Here is a 19090-nt window from a genome sequence, read left to right as displayed (position 1 = left end):
AAATATGGGAAGATGAGGCCAGGAGACTTGAGGGTTGTATATGAATGACTTTATTTAAGTATGCTGGGCACCACCAGGCAACATGGTTTGGACAGTGTGCAAGGGAACAGTCAGGCAGATCAAACAAATGCTAGATTGGTGACGGCACCTTTCTGTCCGGTCACTGCAGGTTACAAAATGGAGCACTGCTGCTTCTGCAAGGCCAGCAGAGGGGCTGCGGGGGGAGGGAGGAGCACTGGCACTGCCTGGGGCATGTGGTAACTGAACTGAGGGGTTTTGCTGCTTCCCCTCTGCATACTGCAGCACACCAGCAAGAATGCAACCGATTTTCCAGCAGAAGGCTGAGCATTGTTGGCTCTTCTCTACCTGACAGGTTCTTGCTTCAAAAACAGTCTGCTCTGAGTGGGGTAGGTGAAGAACCACGTGGCCTCAGCTGGGAAGAAACCGCTACCACACCTGCCTACAGCCTCTCCAAGCCCAGTGGTGAGCCCTGAGATCATGGTTCCCACAGGTACAACACGCTGCTTACATTCATCTCGGCTGGGGCAATGCAGCAGCCCTCCAGCTCTCACCCCACCTCTGCGCTTGAGAGTGACCCCGCGGTGATGCATGGCAACGAACAGGGGGAGGGGAACGGAGGAACTGCCACCGAGCAACTCCAGCTCCACTGCTACTGCCAGGTACGGCAGAAAATTAACAAGGGGAAAAAAACCCAAGAGAGCACCAAATAATGCGTAAGAAAAACTTCAAGGGGAAACGGTGGCATGCCCCAACACAAGCAGGTCTGTAGGCCTGCCCGTGGCTGTAAAAGCAGTAGAGCTTTTACGAGGCAAGAGCTTTACGCCATGGCAAAGGAGCCGCCAGGGGAGCGGAAAGGCATATGCTGTACAGTAGAACACAGCCATTGCAACAGCTTCCTGCTCGCAAACCTGCTGCTCACACCAACGTCCTGGTAGTTTATCGTCCTCTCATTTAGCATATTCATCGAGAACAGCCATACTCCCTAAAGAGCAGTTACTGGGTGGTGTCGCAGGGCTGGCTGGCTATTCGGCTAAGCGTGTGTGCTGTATGCAGTGTCAACATCAAACAATAGACAGCTGGCATTCAAAGAAGACCCAAAGCGTAATTCCCAGGTGCTGTGGTCAGTATTTGAGATATCTTCAGACATTTCAATAAATAAAACAATTCTTACATTACAATGCACCTTTCCAATTATTATTTTGCCCCAGAATGGATAAAGTACACAAGAGTTATGCCTGGCTGCAAACACATGCTCCCTTTGCCCTGACGTGGCAGGAAGGAGGGAAACAGCCTGGACTCTTTACAGAGAAAGAACATGAGAACTCAGCACTGTAAATCTTGGCAGGTTGAAGGGGAACACACAAGTGCCTTCACCCCCATTCCAGGGCACTTGCTTCCAGAGGAGAAAAGGTATTTAAAACAAGGTACGAGAGAGTAACCGTCTAGTACAACGACAGCTGATTAGATTTGCTTTGTTCTACTCCATGCAATACAAACTAAGTCCTATCACCAACTTCTCCAGCTGTGGTGCAGACCCACACATCAGGCTAAGAAGTTACGCACACATACGCACACTCACACACCAAAACCAGTGGGGGCAAATGGGCTTAACTGTTGAGAATGTGCTTTCTCTTAATAAAAAATGTATTAAAAACAACTTCCAAAACCTACTGATGGTGAAGACACTGCTGAGGAAGAAAGTAGCTATGGGGCCTCAGCTATGTTTCCAGATGATCCAGGCATCGCAGCTGGGCTGACGAAAGCCTGCACGAGCAGTCTGCAGTGGTTGGTTCCCTTCTGGCTTGCTAGGCAGTTTCTATAAGCTGTTCCCTTTGTTTTTGCTTGCTTGTTTGTTTTACAGTGACAAACGTGATTGCGATACAGAAATTAAGGGACTGAAATGAAAAAGGAATGAGCCATTTTGGAGAAATTCAGATTGGTATGTTCTCCTTTCCATTAAAAAAAAACCACAACAAAAATAAAATAAAAAAATAAGAAGTTAGTAGTACTAATACAACCCTCCTGCTGCTGTTGTCTTTGCTCAGTGACATCGGGGCATGCTGGCGCACACACACACACACACAGGCAGCTCTCAGACACTCGGACTCAGAAAAGCGAGTTTAGAACTGAAGTGAGTCTTCAAGGAGACTGAGGACAGGTCCCAGGGCTAGAAGGTCTTTCGGTGGATGGCACGAGCTCCGTCTTCTTCATATTCCTTTTTCGAAACCCACATTTTCTTAAAGGTGTCCAGTGAGGCCAGGATAGAGCCACTGGGGAGAGACAGGCACGTTATGGGTTAAAGGAAAATCCGGGGGCACTCTCATTATATCCCTGCAGGGGAGAGCTGTTTCTGTTGCTAGACACTTCCCCAGGTCAGAAAGGTGCTGAGGCTCCCAGTTATCCACAACAGAAACACTCTAGACAGTCACTTCCTCTCCTGTTAGCCTGGAAGGTGCTGGCATTACAGAGCCTGGCGCCAGCCGCCCCCTCCCAAACGACCCTCTGATTCCTGCTCCAGTAACATGCTGAGCATCAAGCAGCTGAACAGCGAAACCCTCCTGATGCGCCGGACCAGAAGGGACAACAGTGTGAGGGCTAACAGGCTGTGACTCCCCGGCCCTCATCCCACAGCGAGACGTGTCAGTGTGCAGTACGTACCCAATCCATGTGGAATACAATCTCTCCTGAGGAGCCGATATCTGGGAGAAAGACAGAATCAGTCAGTACCTTCCCAAGCTCCACTCTGCTCCTCCTGGCACGCTGCTCCCATTTCACTACAGCTAACAGCAGCAAACACAGGTGTGATCTCTCCTACCAAAAAGGCACCCAACAGCCTCTGCCAAAACAGCCGCTGTGGTCCAGGGTCCTGGACAGGGGTCAAGTGTCAGAGGAGGCACCTTCTCAGTGATGAAACCAAACAGGTTTTCATCACAACAGCAAATACTGCTGGGCTGTCTCAGGTAAGTAATTTCTGGTTTGAAGCAAATGGCAGCTGCACTCTCAGCATGGTTCTTTAAAGGCCACAGAACAACACACGTAGTACATGATAAACACAGAAGAGATTGCTCCTACCCTTATTTTGACGTCCTTCGGAGCTAGTTTCTTCACTTCACTCAACAGCCTGTCACCAAAGCCTACACAAGACAGAAAATGTATAGTGTGAGCCCTCAGCAAAATCCCAAGTTCCATCTACTAACTATGTGGACATGTCCCATGCAATCCTATTCAAATATCCCACTCCAGATCTCACAGAGAGACCAGTTTGGACAGACACAGAACACAGTCAGCGAGGCAACGGGATTTTGTCTCACTCGGAGACCTCAGACACTGGCACAACAGGCTCTATCCCTCCAGCAGCAACTTGAGACGAGCAAACGAGATTTCCAGCTAGGACCACTTCCTTCCCTGGGCATTCCTCCTGTGCCCAGCCCATTTGTACAGGGGAGCTGGGTTTGAACAGGAAGACAAGGATCTATCTGGAGATGTCCACCTGTGGGTAACAGGGTGACAGGTTCTGGCAGAGGATGTCTTTAAGCTGATGGGGACCAACAGAGCCCTGAGGGGATGGGTAGAAAGCTTTTTGCATATACATAGCTGATGCTTCATGCAGTACCACAGCTGCTGGACTCGCATCACCTAAGGTCTCTGGTGTGCAAGAGCCTTTTAGTACCACCCTGAACTACAGCAGCAGGAATGAATGCAGCGATTCAGTCCTGACACAGAGAGAGTGATAGGAGGAAAACATCAAAGCCCTTCAAGCCCAGAAAGTGATGTACAAGGGCCCAGGCGTCTTGCGTATCTAGAAGGGTATGACCAGGACACAGAAAATGAGACAGTAACCCGCCCTGAGAGAGCAGAGTTCCCACAGCCCTCACCCCACAGGACAAGTTTGAGCGCGATCTAGGTTATCTTTCCGGTTTCCACACAAGAAGGAAGCAAGACACCATGTATGTCACAGCCCACCAAAAGAGGAGAGGCATGAACCTTTGAAAAGCGTGGAGCCTCCAGACAGCACGATGTTGGAGAACAGCGTTCGCCTCAGGTCCATGTCTGATTTTTGAATGGCAAAAACAAGCACCTCGTGGAGTCCTTCACATTCCTCCCCTATCAGGTCTGGCCGGAACAGCAGCTCCGGGGCTCGAAAACGGGCAGGGCCAATCTGCAAGGGAAGAAGTTAGTACAGAGGGGAAGGGAGCTAAGTGTGGCTCTGTTCACTGCCTGCAGTTTGGGCCTTTCTTAGGTGAAACTTTCAGAGTAACAAAGTTTCCTGGACATTCACGCTGCATCACTAGCTCCCAAGTGAATGCCAGTCTGGCATACTGCTGCTGGAAAAGGCTCTATTTCCCTTTGCAGATTAAAGAGATTGAAGCTTGCTCAGCCCCATACAGCAGGCAGAAAAGGGAGCAGCAGATCCATCCCTGGCGCTGGAACCAAGACCTGTATTTCCCTTCCTTCAAGCATTCCATAAGGGGCTCAGTCTTTGAGGAGCAGTCCAAACTCACTCTTCAAAGCAATTGTTTCGGCCCCTCTAGGCAGGACAAAAGCCACATACAAAACCACTGCTGAATTTAGTGAGCTGATAACTACCCCCACTCGTACCTGATCTCCATAAAGATTTGCTAGATCAGAGCCTGCACTCAAACAGCTCAGAGCCCCCATGGTCATGCTGCATCCTTACCCAGGATTCTAGTAGTAGTTGTGAGGTTCCTAACAATCTTTTCTTCCCCTAAAAATTCTAGTGCCCAGTCAACAGCCTGGAATGAGTTCTGCTCTTTTAAAGTTATTCCCTCTCACCTACCACCACATTACATTTCCCGTCTTTAGACGGAAAGCTATTCTGGAAAGAAACCCTGTGCTTCACTTCAGGCATCCTCTGAGGGTGGTCCTTACAAACCTCAATAGTGCTTCCATCTGGCAGGTAGTACTGAGCCTTCTCGGTCTCCAGAGTCTCATCCTTCTGGGGGTTTATTGACAGGTAGCAGGCACGCTGCAGAGGAAACAGTCAGGGAGAAGAAGATGAAAAGGGTAAACATTAAATTGCCTCCAATAAAATACTTTTCTTACCAACAATCAAAATCCATGTATCCCTTTGGGGAGACCAATTTCAACAGTACTTTTTGCTGGAGAAAAAACCTTTTGGGTTTGCATCAGGTAAAATACCTATTCATGCTACAGCTCCGTGTGATGATTAGAGACATCACGGATGCTTACACCCCCTCTAGCTGCTGCTCACCTCTTGCTTCCAGCTCTTTCTCACTGCTTAGAAGTTACCTCCCTCTAGCACAGATGGGGTAACTATCCTGCGAGCACTTCCCAACTACCTAGGGCAAAGTAAAACAAGCACCTGAAACACCTTTTGTGACATTAACCCTGTATACAGGTGGGTTCAGGTAACTCACAATGGATTAGGAGTGCAAAGAAAGTCCACCATTGCATTTCAACAGGGTAAACAACAGCTAATAGCTAACAGCAAAAATTTCTTAATACGATTAAGCTGCTCATTTCCTATTGCCCACCTACATTTAAACTTACAGGCAACAAAATACTCTGACTCTTCAAACTGCTCCAGCACCCCATATTTTTGATTCCACAGTAAGCTTTGTTATTCCAAATGGTCATAATTTGAGGATTAAAAAAAAGTTATCTAAACAGAATCACAGAAACATTCAGGTTTGAAGGGGCCTCTTGAGATCCTCTAGTCCAACCCCCTGCTCAGGCAGGGTCAGCTAGAGCAGGCTGCCCAACACCATGCCCAGCCATGTCTGGAGTATCTCCACAGATGGAGAATCTACAAACCTCTCTGGGCAACCTGAGGGTATTTGACCATCCTCACAGTAAACCAAAACACAGAGAACAATGATCCCACTGAAGTAGGTATTAAGGGTTCCCCTTTTAAGGCAATTTCTCCTCTAGACTTTTCAACATCTCCAAATTTCTTCCCCAGTTTTTTTCCTCTTAAAAAAAACCAAAGCCCAACTCAATTCAGACAGACTCCAATAGATCATAAGCAGCTTTTGCGACTGAGAAACTCCCACGTACAGGATCTCAGCTTTGTGCTTGCCACAGTGCCTTCAGGCTGCTAATCCAAACTTTTCCAGAGGCAAGAAAGCTGCAAACGTTAAGAAGCCACACTCAACCCCTCAGATTTGCAAATCAAGTGACAAATGGCACCAACATCACAGAAACCTCACTGCTATTCCAAGCACATATATCCTAGAAATCTGCAACACTTTCTGCAGCTAAAATTAATCTTAAAGCAAAAGGTATAGGTCGGAGAGCAAACATCAGGTTCTTTCCTCCCTTCTTCAGCAATCTCACTGGTGAGGACAGTCAGTATGCAAAGTAGGACTTGGCTCACTTTCCCCTGCTCTTTGTTCCCTAAGTGTATAGTCCAGAGAAGAGACTGTACTGGTGCAAGGTGTTGTGTTTAATAGTCAGCACAACATCTTTTAATAGTTTCACCACCCAAAATGCAAAGGGAGCCTTGGCCATTTATGAGGCATACAAGACTCTTTTCCGTTCTGTAAGGCCACTGCAATTGCACTGCAACTGACGCTTGGTACAGAACAGGCTGCTTCTGAAACAGAGTTCTCCAGCAAGCCTCCGATCGCTAGATCTTCTGGTCTACAGGTGCTGCAGTATTTTTACAAATCAGCTTTTTCTGTCATTCAGCAATCAGTACTTGTAGAACAGAGTAGCTAAAACCTACAGTCCTGTGAAGTCTCCTGCTCTGGGTAACAGGTAGAAGCCATTCAGCTGTACCGCGACATGAAGTACAAGCCCTGCTCCCTCAGCCCAGCCATGCTGACCTACAGCCATGCAGAGCAAGCGCATGATTTCCACTATGGTTCTTTGCCGGTAGGTCACAGGCTCAAGAATAGCTTAACACTCTGAAGCCCCAGCACGGGCTGCTGACTCAGCCCAGTGCTACCTGTGGCAACCACAGCTTGTGATGGGGCCCGCAGCATGGCAGCAACTGCCAGGCATCAGCCACAGCAACCACAGCCAGCACTGCCCTGAGAACTGACACCATGTACTGAAGGTACAGATGTGCAGGCAACCGCAAGTGTCACACAGCCTTGCTGAAATCAAGATCGCAACTCATCCATGTGTGCATCATGCTGTGAGCAGTCACCAGCTCCGAGCTACCCTCCGTCCCACCTCTGTCCTCCTCCCTTGGCCCACAACAGAAGCCAAGGTAACTGCTTTGCGAGTGACCTTAATCACGCCTTTCCCAACTGGTGCATACCTCTAAGGTCATTAAACACTGCAGACTCTACGAAGAGGGGAACCTTTTGTAAACGTGAATGCTGTGAGTGAATTCTTTCACAAGGGTAAGGGGGAGCAACTTGCAATATCCCACTTGTGTTCCCTACCTGCCACAGACTTCAGAGACCCTTACCCTGAAGGGTAAACAAACACTAGTGAAAGGTATGAGACTCTTGAGAAACTGCAGCACAGATAAACAAAACAGATTCTGAACCACCAGCCTGTCTTCATCTCCACGTTAACAGCCTCTCAATAGGGATTAGACGCAACCCTGACTATATGTCTCCCAGAATACAGGATGACTGAGGTTGCAAGGGACCCCTGGAGGTCATCTTGTCCACCCCCTTATTCAAGCAATGTCACCTACAGCAGGTTGCTCAGGACCATGTCCAGATGGCTTTTAAGTATCACCAAAGATGGAGACTCCACAACTCTCTGGACAACTTGTGCCAGTGCTTGGTTGCCCTCACAGCAGAAAAGTTATGTTCAGACAGAACCTCTGTTTGTGCATCTTATCCTGTCACTGGAAATGAGCCTTGCTCTGTTTTCTTTGCACCCTCCCTTCAGAAATTTCTACACATTGATGAAATCCTTCCCAAACTTCTTCTCGCAGCTCAACAGTCCCAGCTCTCTCAGCCTTTCCTCCTATGAGAGATGCTCCAGTCCTTTCATTATCTTAATGGCCCCAACATCCCTCGGGTAGATAAAGGAATGAGGTGTGGAGCTAGGTGGGCCAGCACTTCCTACTAGATTTCAAAAGCCACAACCTCCCTTGGGCAGAAATCTCTTCTTGGACAAACACAGAAACAGACAATAAATCACCTCCTTGATGGTCTTGACAATCTCAAACTCAGAGGTTGTGTGGAAGTCATAGCCTTCCTTTCGGAGATAGAGGCGCAGGAAGCGTGAAACATCACGGCCAGCAACGTCAATCCGCATGATGGAGTGAGGCATGGCAAAGCCTTCATAGATGGGAACCGCATGGGTAACACCATCCCCGGAGTCCAGCACCACTCCTGTAGTCCTCCCAGTTGCGTAGCTAGCAAAGGGGCAAACAATCAAGTCAGAACAGGCAATTCAAAGTGACCACAAGCATGCAGCACATCCAGCGTCAACTCAGGGAGCAGAGATTTCACATGAGCAGGGGCTAAAAAAACCCAAAAAACCCTAGCTCTCATCATAGTTCAGCAAATTCCCATAAACTCTTTATTACAAAAATTAAAATTGAGTTTCAGTTCTTGCTTGAAAAGGGGGTAAGTCTGACACCAGTGTGGTCTTCCACAGGGTTTTTTTGGTTTGTGAAAAATGGTTTTCACGGCAGCATTTCACAAGCACAGATCAAAGATGAATGGCACTTACAGGCTAAGCACAGCTTGCATGGAGATGAATAGTGCTGGCACATTGAAGGTCTCAAAAAACACCTCAGCAGCACGCTCTCTGTTCTTGCGTGGGTTTAGGGGTGCTTCTGTCAGCAGCACAGGATGCTGGTAAAGAAAAGAAGAAGCTGTGCTGCAATAACCAGGAGGCAGCTAGACATGCGTTCGTGAAATTTTCTGTTTATTTTTTCAGTTTAGGAACCACTGGTGCAAGACGACAAGTAGGAGGGAGTAATTTCAGCTACTGAGCTGTATTAGACTGTGAATAACCTGTATTAAGTTGGAAAACCAGGAAGGTTCTGGTCTAGTTATTAAGTGTTAGGAAATCTACTATGTGAGCAACCCTACCCCATGAAGGATGAACAAGATGACTCTCCACCAAAAGTCAGCCAGATTAGCCAAAATACACAGACCCTAAGAAAGGGTGAAGGCCTACAGTTTTGGCATGAGCGGGCAGAAATATTCCTGCTCCACTTATATAACTTATTGCTCTCAGTCATTTAATAATTTTTGGTCAGCTCTTTCCAGACCATGGAATTGTGGTTTTCTCCTTCCTCAGTTCAAATCATGGGACTGCTGAGTGGATATGCCTGTTGCCCAAGCAGAACAGGAAAAGTTAGCAGCACTTGGCCTAGAGCAGAATCATTAAGACAGTGTGAATAACAAATGCTGAAAGTCAGATTTTTAATCAGGCCAGAACATCAGATCTGGGGAAGAATTCTGCTTAGACACTTCTTGTGCAGTTATCTCCTGGGATGTGAAAGATCCTAATTTAACAACAGACAGATTTAGAAGGAAAAGCAAAGGAAAAGTCCCAAATCTTTCCTGGAGTTCCCAGGCTCCCAGTGTTAATACACACACTGAATGACACCTGTGCCATTCCGTAATGCAGTATCTCACCTCCTCCGAGAATGTCTGAAGCTGGTCTTTTGAATACACATACTGCCAAATGCGCTCCATGTCATTCCAGTCCTTCACTATGCCATGCTCCATTGGGTATCGGATCGTGAGGAGACCTCTGTGCTCCTGAGCAAATAGAAAGGGCAACAAAGCATACCTGTCAGAGACTCAATCAATCACATTTCCGAACACTATGATTTAATGTCAAACTCACTTACTTTGGATTCCACTAAAAGACAACTTATCTCTAACATATAGGGCAAACCCCGAACATTAATCACAAACATCTATTCACAAGATGAAACAAGGCCTTTTTATACCAAGTAGGAAAGTCTGGCGTTTGCAGAGCACATTCCATCCTAATGCTTTTCAAGCCAACATACAGACACCTATCAAAATGGTACTTTGTTCTACCAGCTCAGTCATGATATAAAGCATAACGGGGTGGTATTGGGCAATGTAGTTCAGAGGGCTCACAAGAAATGTGAGACCATAGGACGCATGCTGACAAAAGCAGGACTGTGGAAAGCCAGGTTCTTGCCCACACCAGGGAGATAAAAGGCAACCAAGCAGGGTCCGTTTCTAAAGTTCCCAGTCAAAGAGATGGGGATGTAACCATACAGACCTAGAAGTAGCCTAGAAAAAAAAAGAAGATATAGGAGGACTTGGGGAAAATGGTCTGCAGTAAGTTAGGAGTGACAATCCATTCTGCTCTTCAGATCTGTATGCAGATACCAAGGAGCCACAGCCCTTTTAAGCACAAGCGCTACAACCCCTCCTTACAGCAGCATGCAGAGATATATGGAGAAACGCAGTATATAGGTTTTCTTACCTCTGCCTTTGGACCTATGAAAATGTCCCCTTCTAAAGCACCAGCCATAACACGAACATGCTTTGGTCTCCCCACACTAGAACAGAGGCAAGAGTATAAATGCTTCTAGAGGAGAGCACTCAGCCACACAGAAGGATTAATTACTTTGTGTTCCCCTCTGTCCTAACCAGTACTTTCTAAAGCAATAGGGGAGCCTGGGGGCACTACCAGGTGCAGACAGCTCCAGGTTTGGTCCAAGATAATCTCAGAATCAGCAGTGAAGGGAACAGATCGTAGACAGAATTGGCAGGATATAAGCCAGCTGAGTCTGGCCATACTTTCCCTGATGATTCAGGACTTCTTTGTTCCAACAGTGCCTGGGGTGGATGTGGCTAGACTGAGCAATGGTCTGAGCAGATAGATCCACATAGTGTTGCCTGACCTCAGATTAGACACTTGCAGTCCCATGCCCACCTCACCATACAGAGCACATTGCTCAGAACACAAATATACTCATTAAAAACCCAACCCACTGAAAATAAAAGCCAGTGACCGTGCAGAGTTCCTGATCCAGCAGTCCCCTTTCCAGTAAAACTCTCAGAAAACTTCCAAGGAAGTTTAGCAGGAATCAAGACATCAGGCCACATTTCAAAGAAATATAGAGGTCTTCACACCTCTCCTCCCAGCTTTGTCTTTTTCCTGGTCCTTTTCCTCATGCCTCACGACTAAAGCATCTTACAGCTTTGGCTGGGTGTTAAGCGTGACAAAGTGATGTCATCTTTTATGATGCGTCCCCCCAGAAAATCTCATAGTACTTAATAGCAGAGATCTCCTCTCCCTGATGCTTCTGTGCAGCAGGCAAAAAAAGAATAACTCATTTCTTCAATTACAAAACTGAACGATTCTTCCCATTTATGTATCAAAGAACTGGTACACAGTACTAAGGACTTACCAAGACCAGCAGAATACTTACTAGTTTGGAAAGCAGTATTTCGGTATTTGATCGCCTGCAAAACCCGCTTTAATCACACCCGAGCCCTGTGGAAGCAACAGATAAATAAATGAGCTTATCATTCATTCAGTCATCTTTGCAAGTTTTAAAGGAGTAGCAAAGTACATCGGCAGTGCCGAATCCTCTCCTTTTTACTAGGAATAAAGCTCCCCATGGACCGATGCTCCAGGCAGGGTTGGGGATGGGAAGGTGCCAGCAGGCCAGCTTGGTCACTAGAGGGGAGTAACTGGCACGCTCCCTGGCAGCAACACATCACACATGGCACAAGCACAGAGGGGCACCCGGAGGGTCCTTGTGCTGCTCTGGGTACACACCCAAGTGCCACTCTATACAGGCAGTTATCTTTATACCCTGTGCTATTGCTAGGGGTGCAGGAGGCTAAATCTAAGCTCTGCAGTTTTCTATCAATCTCAAATACCCTCTGGGTTGAAGAAAGCACTCCAGAAAGCCAAGCAAGAGCATGTGAACCCTGCCAGCTTCAGGGGCCACTGCTAAAAGAGGGAGGATGAAAGCTGTAGGCCTCTCAGAAGAAGATTTGGAAAGGATGGAGCAAGGTGGGTAAAGTCAGAGAAAGGAGTAGGCAAGGACTGTGTGAAACAGGTTGGAGCAGACACTAGGGAAAAGAACGTCAGGTGATGGATAAACTAATGCTAAGGAGGCATGTCACAGAAATGTGGTCAGAAAAGACACTGGAAACAAACCCAGACTGGTGTCTGGAAAGAACAAAGGTGCCAGTCAGACTGCAGGGGGAAAGGCTGGAGGCAGGAAGAGCGGCTGACAGGATAGGGCTTGTTTAGAAGGGACAAGGAAGAAGAGATTAGGTATGGCAGTCAGAGAGGCACAAATCCAAAAAGCCTTCTGCAACATTCTAAACAGCACAAGCAGCAAACACAGAGTGGGTAGAACCAGCCACAGGGAGGCCCTGGCAGGGAGTCAGTGCTGGGCATCTGGCCCCGCAGCTCCTGTTCCTGTCGGTATCATCCAGAAGTATCCTGGGAACCCCATCATCAACTCGGATCCATGCTGACTCCTTCCCCTCCTCCATTTCATCTCCCTGCATAAGGGAATGACATCTTGAAACAATGAGCAGCTTGCAGAAACACCCCAAGTTTTGCTAAGGAGCAGATTTTCATAGAAGCTCCCCAGATAAGCTGTTTCACTGGTAATCCTAGACTATCATGGGAGCAAGCTCTTCTGCAGAAAGAGGTGCAGTTCTGCTTTACTCCATACTGGGAGCAAAGCATGTGAGTTTGCAACGAAACCTGTGACCTGTGAAGCGCCTGTTCACACTCAAGAGCTCTGCAGCAGGACTGCTGTTTCTGAGGCCAAAAAGACATTTTGGCTGCCCAGAGCATTTTAAAATGAGCAGTGACACAACTCCTCCACCACTTTTCCCTCCCTGCCACCTCTGCGTAGGTCAGCATCACCACTTTCACTCAGAGGCTGAGGCCAAATGAGTTGCTCGAGACTCTGCCAGACAGACAAGCTCTGGCTACAGTGGTTTCTGGTACTGCCGTCCCAGCTGCCTGCCCCGTTCCAGTGCCGGAGGTTACCAGCCAGAGCAGGCTCAGCAGAAAAGAATGTGGGGTGGCTCCAGCCTCTCCAGTTCAGAGTCTAGTGCCTTATTCCCAAACTACTTTCATCAGCAGTTTCAGCTAAGGTGCTGGGCTTTGCACAGAGCGTGTGTGATCTGCCATGAGGGCTGGGGCACTCCTGCCTTAAAACTGCCAGTCAGATTTGCCAGGATGCATCTGTAAGACATGATTATCAGGAACACCCTGCAAACCAGACCTAGTTAGTTATAAAATGTATAGAAAGTAGATTACTTGAATCCTTGTCTCCTGACAAAACACCTGCAGCCGGGCTGGCTCAAGGAGTACACCAGAGCTGGCACTGGGGCAGGACTACTCCCTCTGGGCAAGAGGGACTCGGCTCCAGTTGCATCCCAAGGTCTGCACTAACAGGTACCAGTGTGACAAAGTGGCCTGTGAAGTGTTAAAAAGACCTCCCTTTAGACAGACTCTCTTCTGGCTATTCACTTCAAAGCCAAGGAAGGAATAAAACTAAACTATTGTTGATTTTCCTTATTATAGCTTATAAACAACTCTGTACCTGTGAAATAATACCATCTTTGTAGCAAAGGAGCTGAATCAAACACAGTAACATAAAACTACATCAGAATATTGTGCTTATTTAATATTTTATTCAAGATAATGACTGATCTTGCCTCTAGCACAGTCTGCTGCTGGCAAGTGGTTTCAGGAGAACAATGATGTTCTTATTTTAACACAGAGATCGAAACTGTCTTATGCCAGGCCAAAAATTACCCAGTGTATCCTAGTGAGATTCCCAGCAAGTTATGCATTTTAAGATTTACATACTGAAGTTCAAAGTTAACCGAACGTGTCAGTAGTTCAGAACTCCTAGCTGAAGTCAAAGACAAATGACTGTTTTGAATGTGCTGGTAGGATGGGACTTCAACACAGTTGTGCTTCCAAGTGCCTGGGAATAAAGCAAGCACAGCTGTTTGCTATCTCCGCAGTACAAAGACCTGACAGCACTTTCTGACCTATTCAATTATTCTTAAAAACATTTTACTTCTTTGAAGTTATGTGTGCACTGAGTAAATCTATTTATTACAGACCAGTCTGAGATTCCTATACAATGAGAGGAAAAGGTTTAAATTTTGAAATAACTCTGGGTGATTCAGAAGATTTAGAGTAAAGACCTGTTTTTTCATCTTTGTTTCAAATAAGGAACAAACCATGCATCCTCACTTCTGCTAACAAGCTCTTATTAAAAAAAATTTAGATGTTAACGTCCTTCCACCAGTAAATATCCTGGCTGGGCTTTCACGATGTTTTATTTGGTTTGTTTCTTTAATCTGAGCAAAAGAATAAAAGAAGAAAGAAAAACCATGTCAAATGTCAAGGTCAAGGAAGATTGTCATGGAAAATTCTTGTGAGTACCTTGAAGTAACTGAACATGCCTCTTCTGCTAGCTCTGCAGCTAGTCGGTTATTGATTCATTCATCTTGATGCATTTAGGACTCAAATTTAAATGGAAATCACCAACAGTCCATCTGCCATGTAGTACTTTTTATGGGGAGTGCACATTTTGTATTGTTGTAAAACTATTTTATTAGATATACATTTTATAAGACCAAGAACAAACCAAAGACAGAACGGTCCTTACTGACAGCTCAGCTGTTTAAAATGCCATCACTTAAGACTACAAAGCCAAATTTTCTCCTATTTTATGTAAACAGAGACAATTCAATGGATTAGGCCACAGCTGAACCATTCTGTCTATTTACATGTACATTGTGTTCATCAGGGCTTCCAGAGCATTTATTTCAGGGAGAGCTTTCTGGAGTGCAAGATGGGAACACAACTCTTGAAAATTACTTATTAGACAATGAAGAGTATTAAGGGTGTGCTGAGGTACAGCTCCAACCTCTCACCATGTATTACAACATTCCCCTTACAGAAAACATGCAGCTGAGCATACTGTTTGGTAAGAGGAAAAAACCCCTCCTTGTTGAGTTTTTAGCAATATATTTTAATGCCCTTTTGGAAGGCTCCAAGAATCCAGAGCAGGGCAGGGAGATACTGGGACTGGGCACAGGGGCGGTATGTCTGGCTTGTTCACTAGATCAGTATCTCATTTCCCCTCCCCACCATCCCATACATAAGCACACATGAGAGTAAGACAGGATAGCATACAGCCTTGAAAAGGTGTCTGCAGCGCTCTGAGGAAATGCAGGAATGAGGCAGCAGGAACAGCAGTACCTGCTCTGTGCAGCTCCACTTCCCATCCTGCATGAACTCAGAAGAGTACCAAAAATGCAGTGTCACCGACAAGGCTCTTCGGCTGCCAGCATTAAAGGCAGATGTCACAACAACTGCTTCATTCTGCTTCTTGTTCAGGCAGGGGATGGGGTGGGGGGGGCTAATTTATCAGAGAGGCAAGAAGAAGAATTAGCTTTTATGAAGGCCAGCTGATAAAACGAGAAAAGAGACAGTCAGTTGCTGGCACACGAGCCCTTCCTCAGGTCTGAAGCAGCGATGGTAATCATTATGCTAAATAATGACAGGATATGCTGAAATTAGATATAGGCTGCTATTACATGACTACAACACAACAAAGTCATCCTCAGAGTGCCTGGAAATAACTTTAATGGTTAGCTGATCATGTGATGCCACAACAGGGGCAGTGCTACTCCAGTCATTTGTAAGAACAATCAACGTAACTTATTCTTTAACGTCTCAAATAAAGAAGATAACATGTTTTTCTCCACATAGTCAATTCAAATATCCGTTAGATATTTTCCTTCAATGTCTAACTTAAGTCTCTCTGCTGTGATTCCAGGGGAAGAAACAAAACCAAAACTGTATCAGAGAGCTCAGGCTGCAAAGAAGAAACTGGGATCAATAACAAAGAAGAGGTCAGAAGAATAATTGGCTTGGTCTCAGAAGACTGACCATCATTCAGCTTATGGGAGAAAAAAAAAAAAAAAAAGTAATACATTGAAAAGTGCTAGGCTAGCACGTCCGTATGTCACATGGCAAAAAGATTCAGCAGAAATTAAGATTATGGAGAAAGAAGGCAATGCAACACTGACCCTTCGAAACAACAAAATCTGAATTGCTGGCAATGTAAGTCAGAAGGGAGGAGCATGAATCTGTGACTCAACACTGAAGGAGGTTCCCTCCAAGATATACTCCCCACCCCTTGCTGGATGGTCCTCTCTCTCGGGAGGCCAGCATGGACAGACCTAATCAGAACTGGATCCAGAAGTACCTCACCAAGGCATGCAATCGCTCTCACTCATCTCAGACTGAGGCATTACCCACGCAGGTTGAAGGTCTGCTTGGAGCCAATGAGAAGCATTATCAGCTATGAGCTGCCATCTGCAACACCACACCCCACTGTCAAATTACGCTGATGCAACCCACGTTGGGAGCATTCCCTTCAGGAGCTCGGCCTCCTGCAGGCTTCGGCACCGGAGTCCATGCCTTGGGTGCCGGCACTCCCTCGCTGTGACTGCTGGGCTGGATGCGCCGGGTACAGGTGGCTGGTACTGGGGGTGACTGTCCCCCTTTCACTGGGCCCGTGACCGGGGGTGTTGGCCTCAGGGAACCATCTCCAGCATGGTCCAGCTGAGAAGCGCAGACCCCCTCGGAGCATGCCGGGAGCCTGGCCAAGGCCTGCCCCAGAGCATGCTGGGAGTCTGGCCAAAGCCAGGCCCAGCAGCCCCCATTGTCCCCCAGGCACAAAGAGGGACAAGGCGGGGCCGCGAGGCGGGGGCGCAGCCCCACCTGACGGACAGATCTAGCCGCCAATCAGCACAGGTACACCCCGCGAGACCGGGGCGGGAGGCGCCCCTCTCCGGCAGGTAACGGCGGGTTGCCCCCACTGACTGACAGCCGCCCCAGCCAATGGGGTCGCCCCGCCCCTCCCAGCCAACAGGCATCTCGGCGGTGGCGGGGGCCGCTCCCCACCAGCGAGGGGCAGCAGCCCTCCGGCGGATGACAGGCAGACACCGCAGCCAATCGCGGCGCGCCGATCCGCGGCAGCCCCGCCCCAGCGGCTGCCCGCGAGGACGCAGCGTACGGCGCTGTACGAGGGCCCGAGGCGGCGGCCCGGCCGGCGAGGGGGGGGGGGGCGGCGGGCGGGGCGCGGCCGTCCCCGATGACAAAGGGATTGCGGCCCGCGAACCCTTCCCGCCCTCCCAGCTCCAGGGACGCGCGGCCGCCCGCACTCACGTTGTCTATCACGACGGGCTGGTTCGCTATCACGTCGTAGGACTCCATGGCGAGGACCCGCCGCAGCCACCCGTCAGGGAGCAACAGCCCAGCCCTCGGCGGCGCATGCGCAGAACGGCGGCGCGCAGCGGCATGGGTGATGTATTCCTCTGCCTGCAGTGCCTGCTGGGAAGTGTAGTGCGGGCCCCGCGCGGCGCTTGCCGGGAAGGCGCGCCGGGAGCGGGGCATGCCGGGAGGCGTAGTGCGGAAAAGGCCCGGCTGCGGGAGCACCTCCGGCCTGTAAACGGCCTCTTCAGCGTGAAACCCCGGTGCCGTGGTGGGTGTTGTGTTCCAGAGCCTGTGCGCTTCCACCAAAACCCGCTAGATTTCGATTTGCTGGTTTCCTGTTTAATAGACTTCCACCCCCCACCCCCAATTCTTCTGATAGGGAAAGAGAAGAGATGATCACAACACCTTCTTCAGAGGGAATCTATCACTAATGAAAGTGTTGTACTGTCCCATCGTTTCATGGGATCATCTCTACAGAGCACCAGTCATGCCGCATCTGTTCTGTCTGAGTATTGCCTTGTTTCTCTGCGTTTTTTGAGGTGTGGCAAAGAGAAAAGAAGTTTCTGTACAAAGAACACGCACATAGTAGGCATTCTAACATAAAACAGCACACTCTGTGTTGTTTTCCGTTTGCTACATGTTCTAAAAGCGCTTTGGATGATCGATGACTGAAAAAGATGTTAAAATGATATGGTTGCTTGAAACTGAGCAACAGTACTGGGTCTTGAAATTAGTTAAAATGAACGTCAGTGCCAGTAAGCATACACAAAGACTGATTCAGAGCTCACCTGTCTTGTCTTACATCTTTCATGCAGACACTGGGACTTCTCTTCTGCAGTTTCTACCTTTAGCCCAAGCAGGTAGTCTCATCTCAGGTATTTATCTTTAATGTTTTTCACCATTCACCTAGTGTAAAAAAGGGGGGTTTTGTATAACAGGATGGATGGGTTTCAATTATTTCAAGACCTGTATTGTATCATCTCAGTAAATGTCAGGAGAGACTCATTATGTGTGTATTCAGCCAATACAACATTTCATATGTGACTGTTATATTTACCTTCTCAGTGGACTGTAACTGATTTCTTGGGCAGATGTCACAAAAAGTATGTCACAATAATGGCAGGAGTGAAATATTGTTCGTTGTGGGAAGCAATGATTCATGAGAATACTGACTGCTCACCTCCTTTCTCAGTAGAGAGTCATTTGTCTGCTTGTCAGCTTCTTGACTATATGCGATCTAAAAGGTACATTGTGAATATTGGTTTTAGAATAAACTTTCAGCTATTTAAATGAGAAATGCAACAAGCAGGAGTACTTACCCTGTCCTTTCAGCACTTTATAGATTTTTTCCTCTCTGCTGATTAAAAAGCAGGACACTGCTCTAGCAAAAACCTGTAGTACTGTTGAGCACATGCTGGCCCACACATGCATACAAAGCTTCACATGACCACAGATGTAGTTGCAACTCAGAAATGATCCAGATCTTCAGTGTGCTTAGTACACAAGCTAAGATCCTTGACCAGACAGCCCTTGAACTTCCACCTACTTGCATGGCTTCACAGCTGCCTCTGAGGTACCCACAGATATGGGAAGGTGCATAAAGGCACAGCAAAGACTGGAGAAGGTACAAAGATAGCAGGAGCAAGAGCTGTAAGAGCAGTAGTCAAGGGTTGTAAGACTATTAGCTGGCCATGTCTTGGAGCACAGCTATGGTCCCACAGAACCACGGGGTTATGAACAGCACCGAGGTGAGTGCCCAGCCTCACGCCCAGCTGGCCCGGGCCCTGCTGCGCAGACAGCCCAAGTCAGACAGAAGCAGCTCCCGATCCGCTGCAATTCACAGTCCCACTTCTTCAGGTAACGGTGCATGGGCTGGAGCGCCGAG

General features: G+C 47.7%; 1 protein-coding gene across 2 annotated transcripts; it reads right to left on the bottom strand.

Moving 5' to 3' along the window:
- Positions 1-34: 34 nt before the first annotated feature.
- Positions 35-17306, bottom strand: ACTR1A (actin related protein 1A). Of its 2 annotated transcripts, XM_005437258.3 has the most exons (11): positions 17158-17306; positions 11351-11415; positions 10399-10474; positions 9567-9692; positions 8650-8774; positions 8113-8329; positions 4916-5008; positions 4006-4180; positions 3094-3155; positions 2680-2720; positions 35-2291 (listed from the first exon to the last, which is right to left on the bottom strand). In XM_005437258.3, exons 1-11 carry the CDS (start codon positions 17203-17205, stop codon positions 2189-2191), a joined length of 1131 nt encoding a protein of 376 aa, XP_005437315.1. In that variant the 5' UTR covers positions 17206-17306; the 3' UTR covers positions 35-2188. The 2 variants fall into 2 exon arrangements, with proteins under 2 accessions (XP_005437315.1, XP_027658309.1); XM_027802508.2 differs by lacking the exon at positions 10399-10474 and having other exon boundaries at positions 17158-17212.
- Positions 17307-19090: the final 1784 nt, after the last annotated feature.

This window comes from Falco cherrug, chromosome 9 (genome assembly GCF_023634085.1).
Source record: "Falco cherrug isolate bFalChe1 chromosome 9, bFalChe1.pri, whole genome shotgun sequence".
Classification (NCBI taxonomy): domain Eukaryota; kingdom Metazoa; phylum Chordata; class Aves; order Falconiformes; family Falconidae; genus Falco; species Falco cherrug.
The sequence above is the reverse complement of the archived record's forward strand: the minus strand, read 5'-3'. Positions and strand labels throughout refer to the sequence as shown.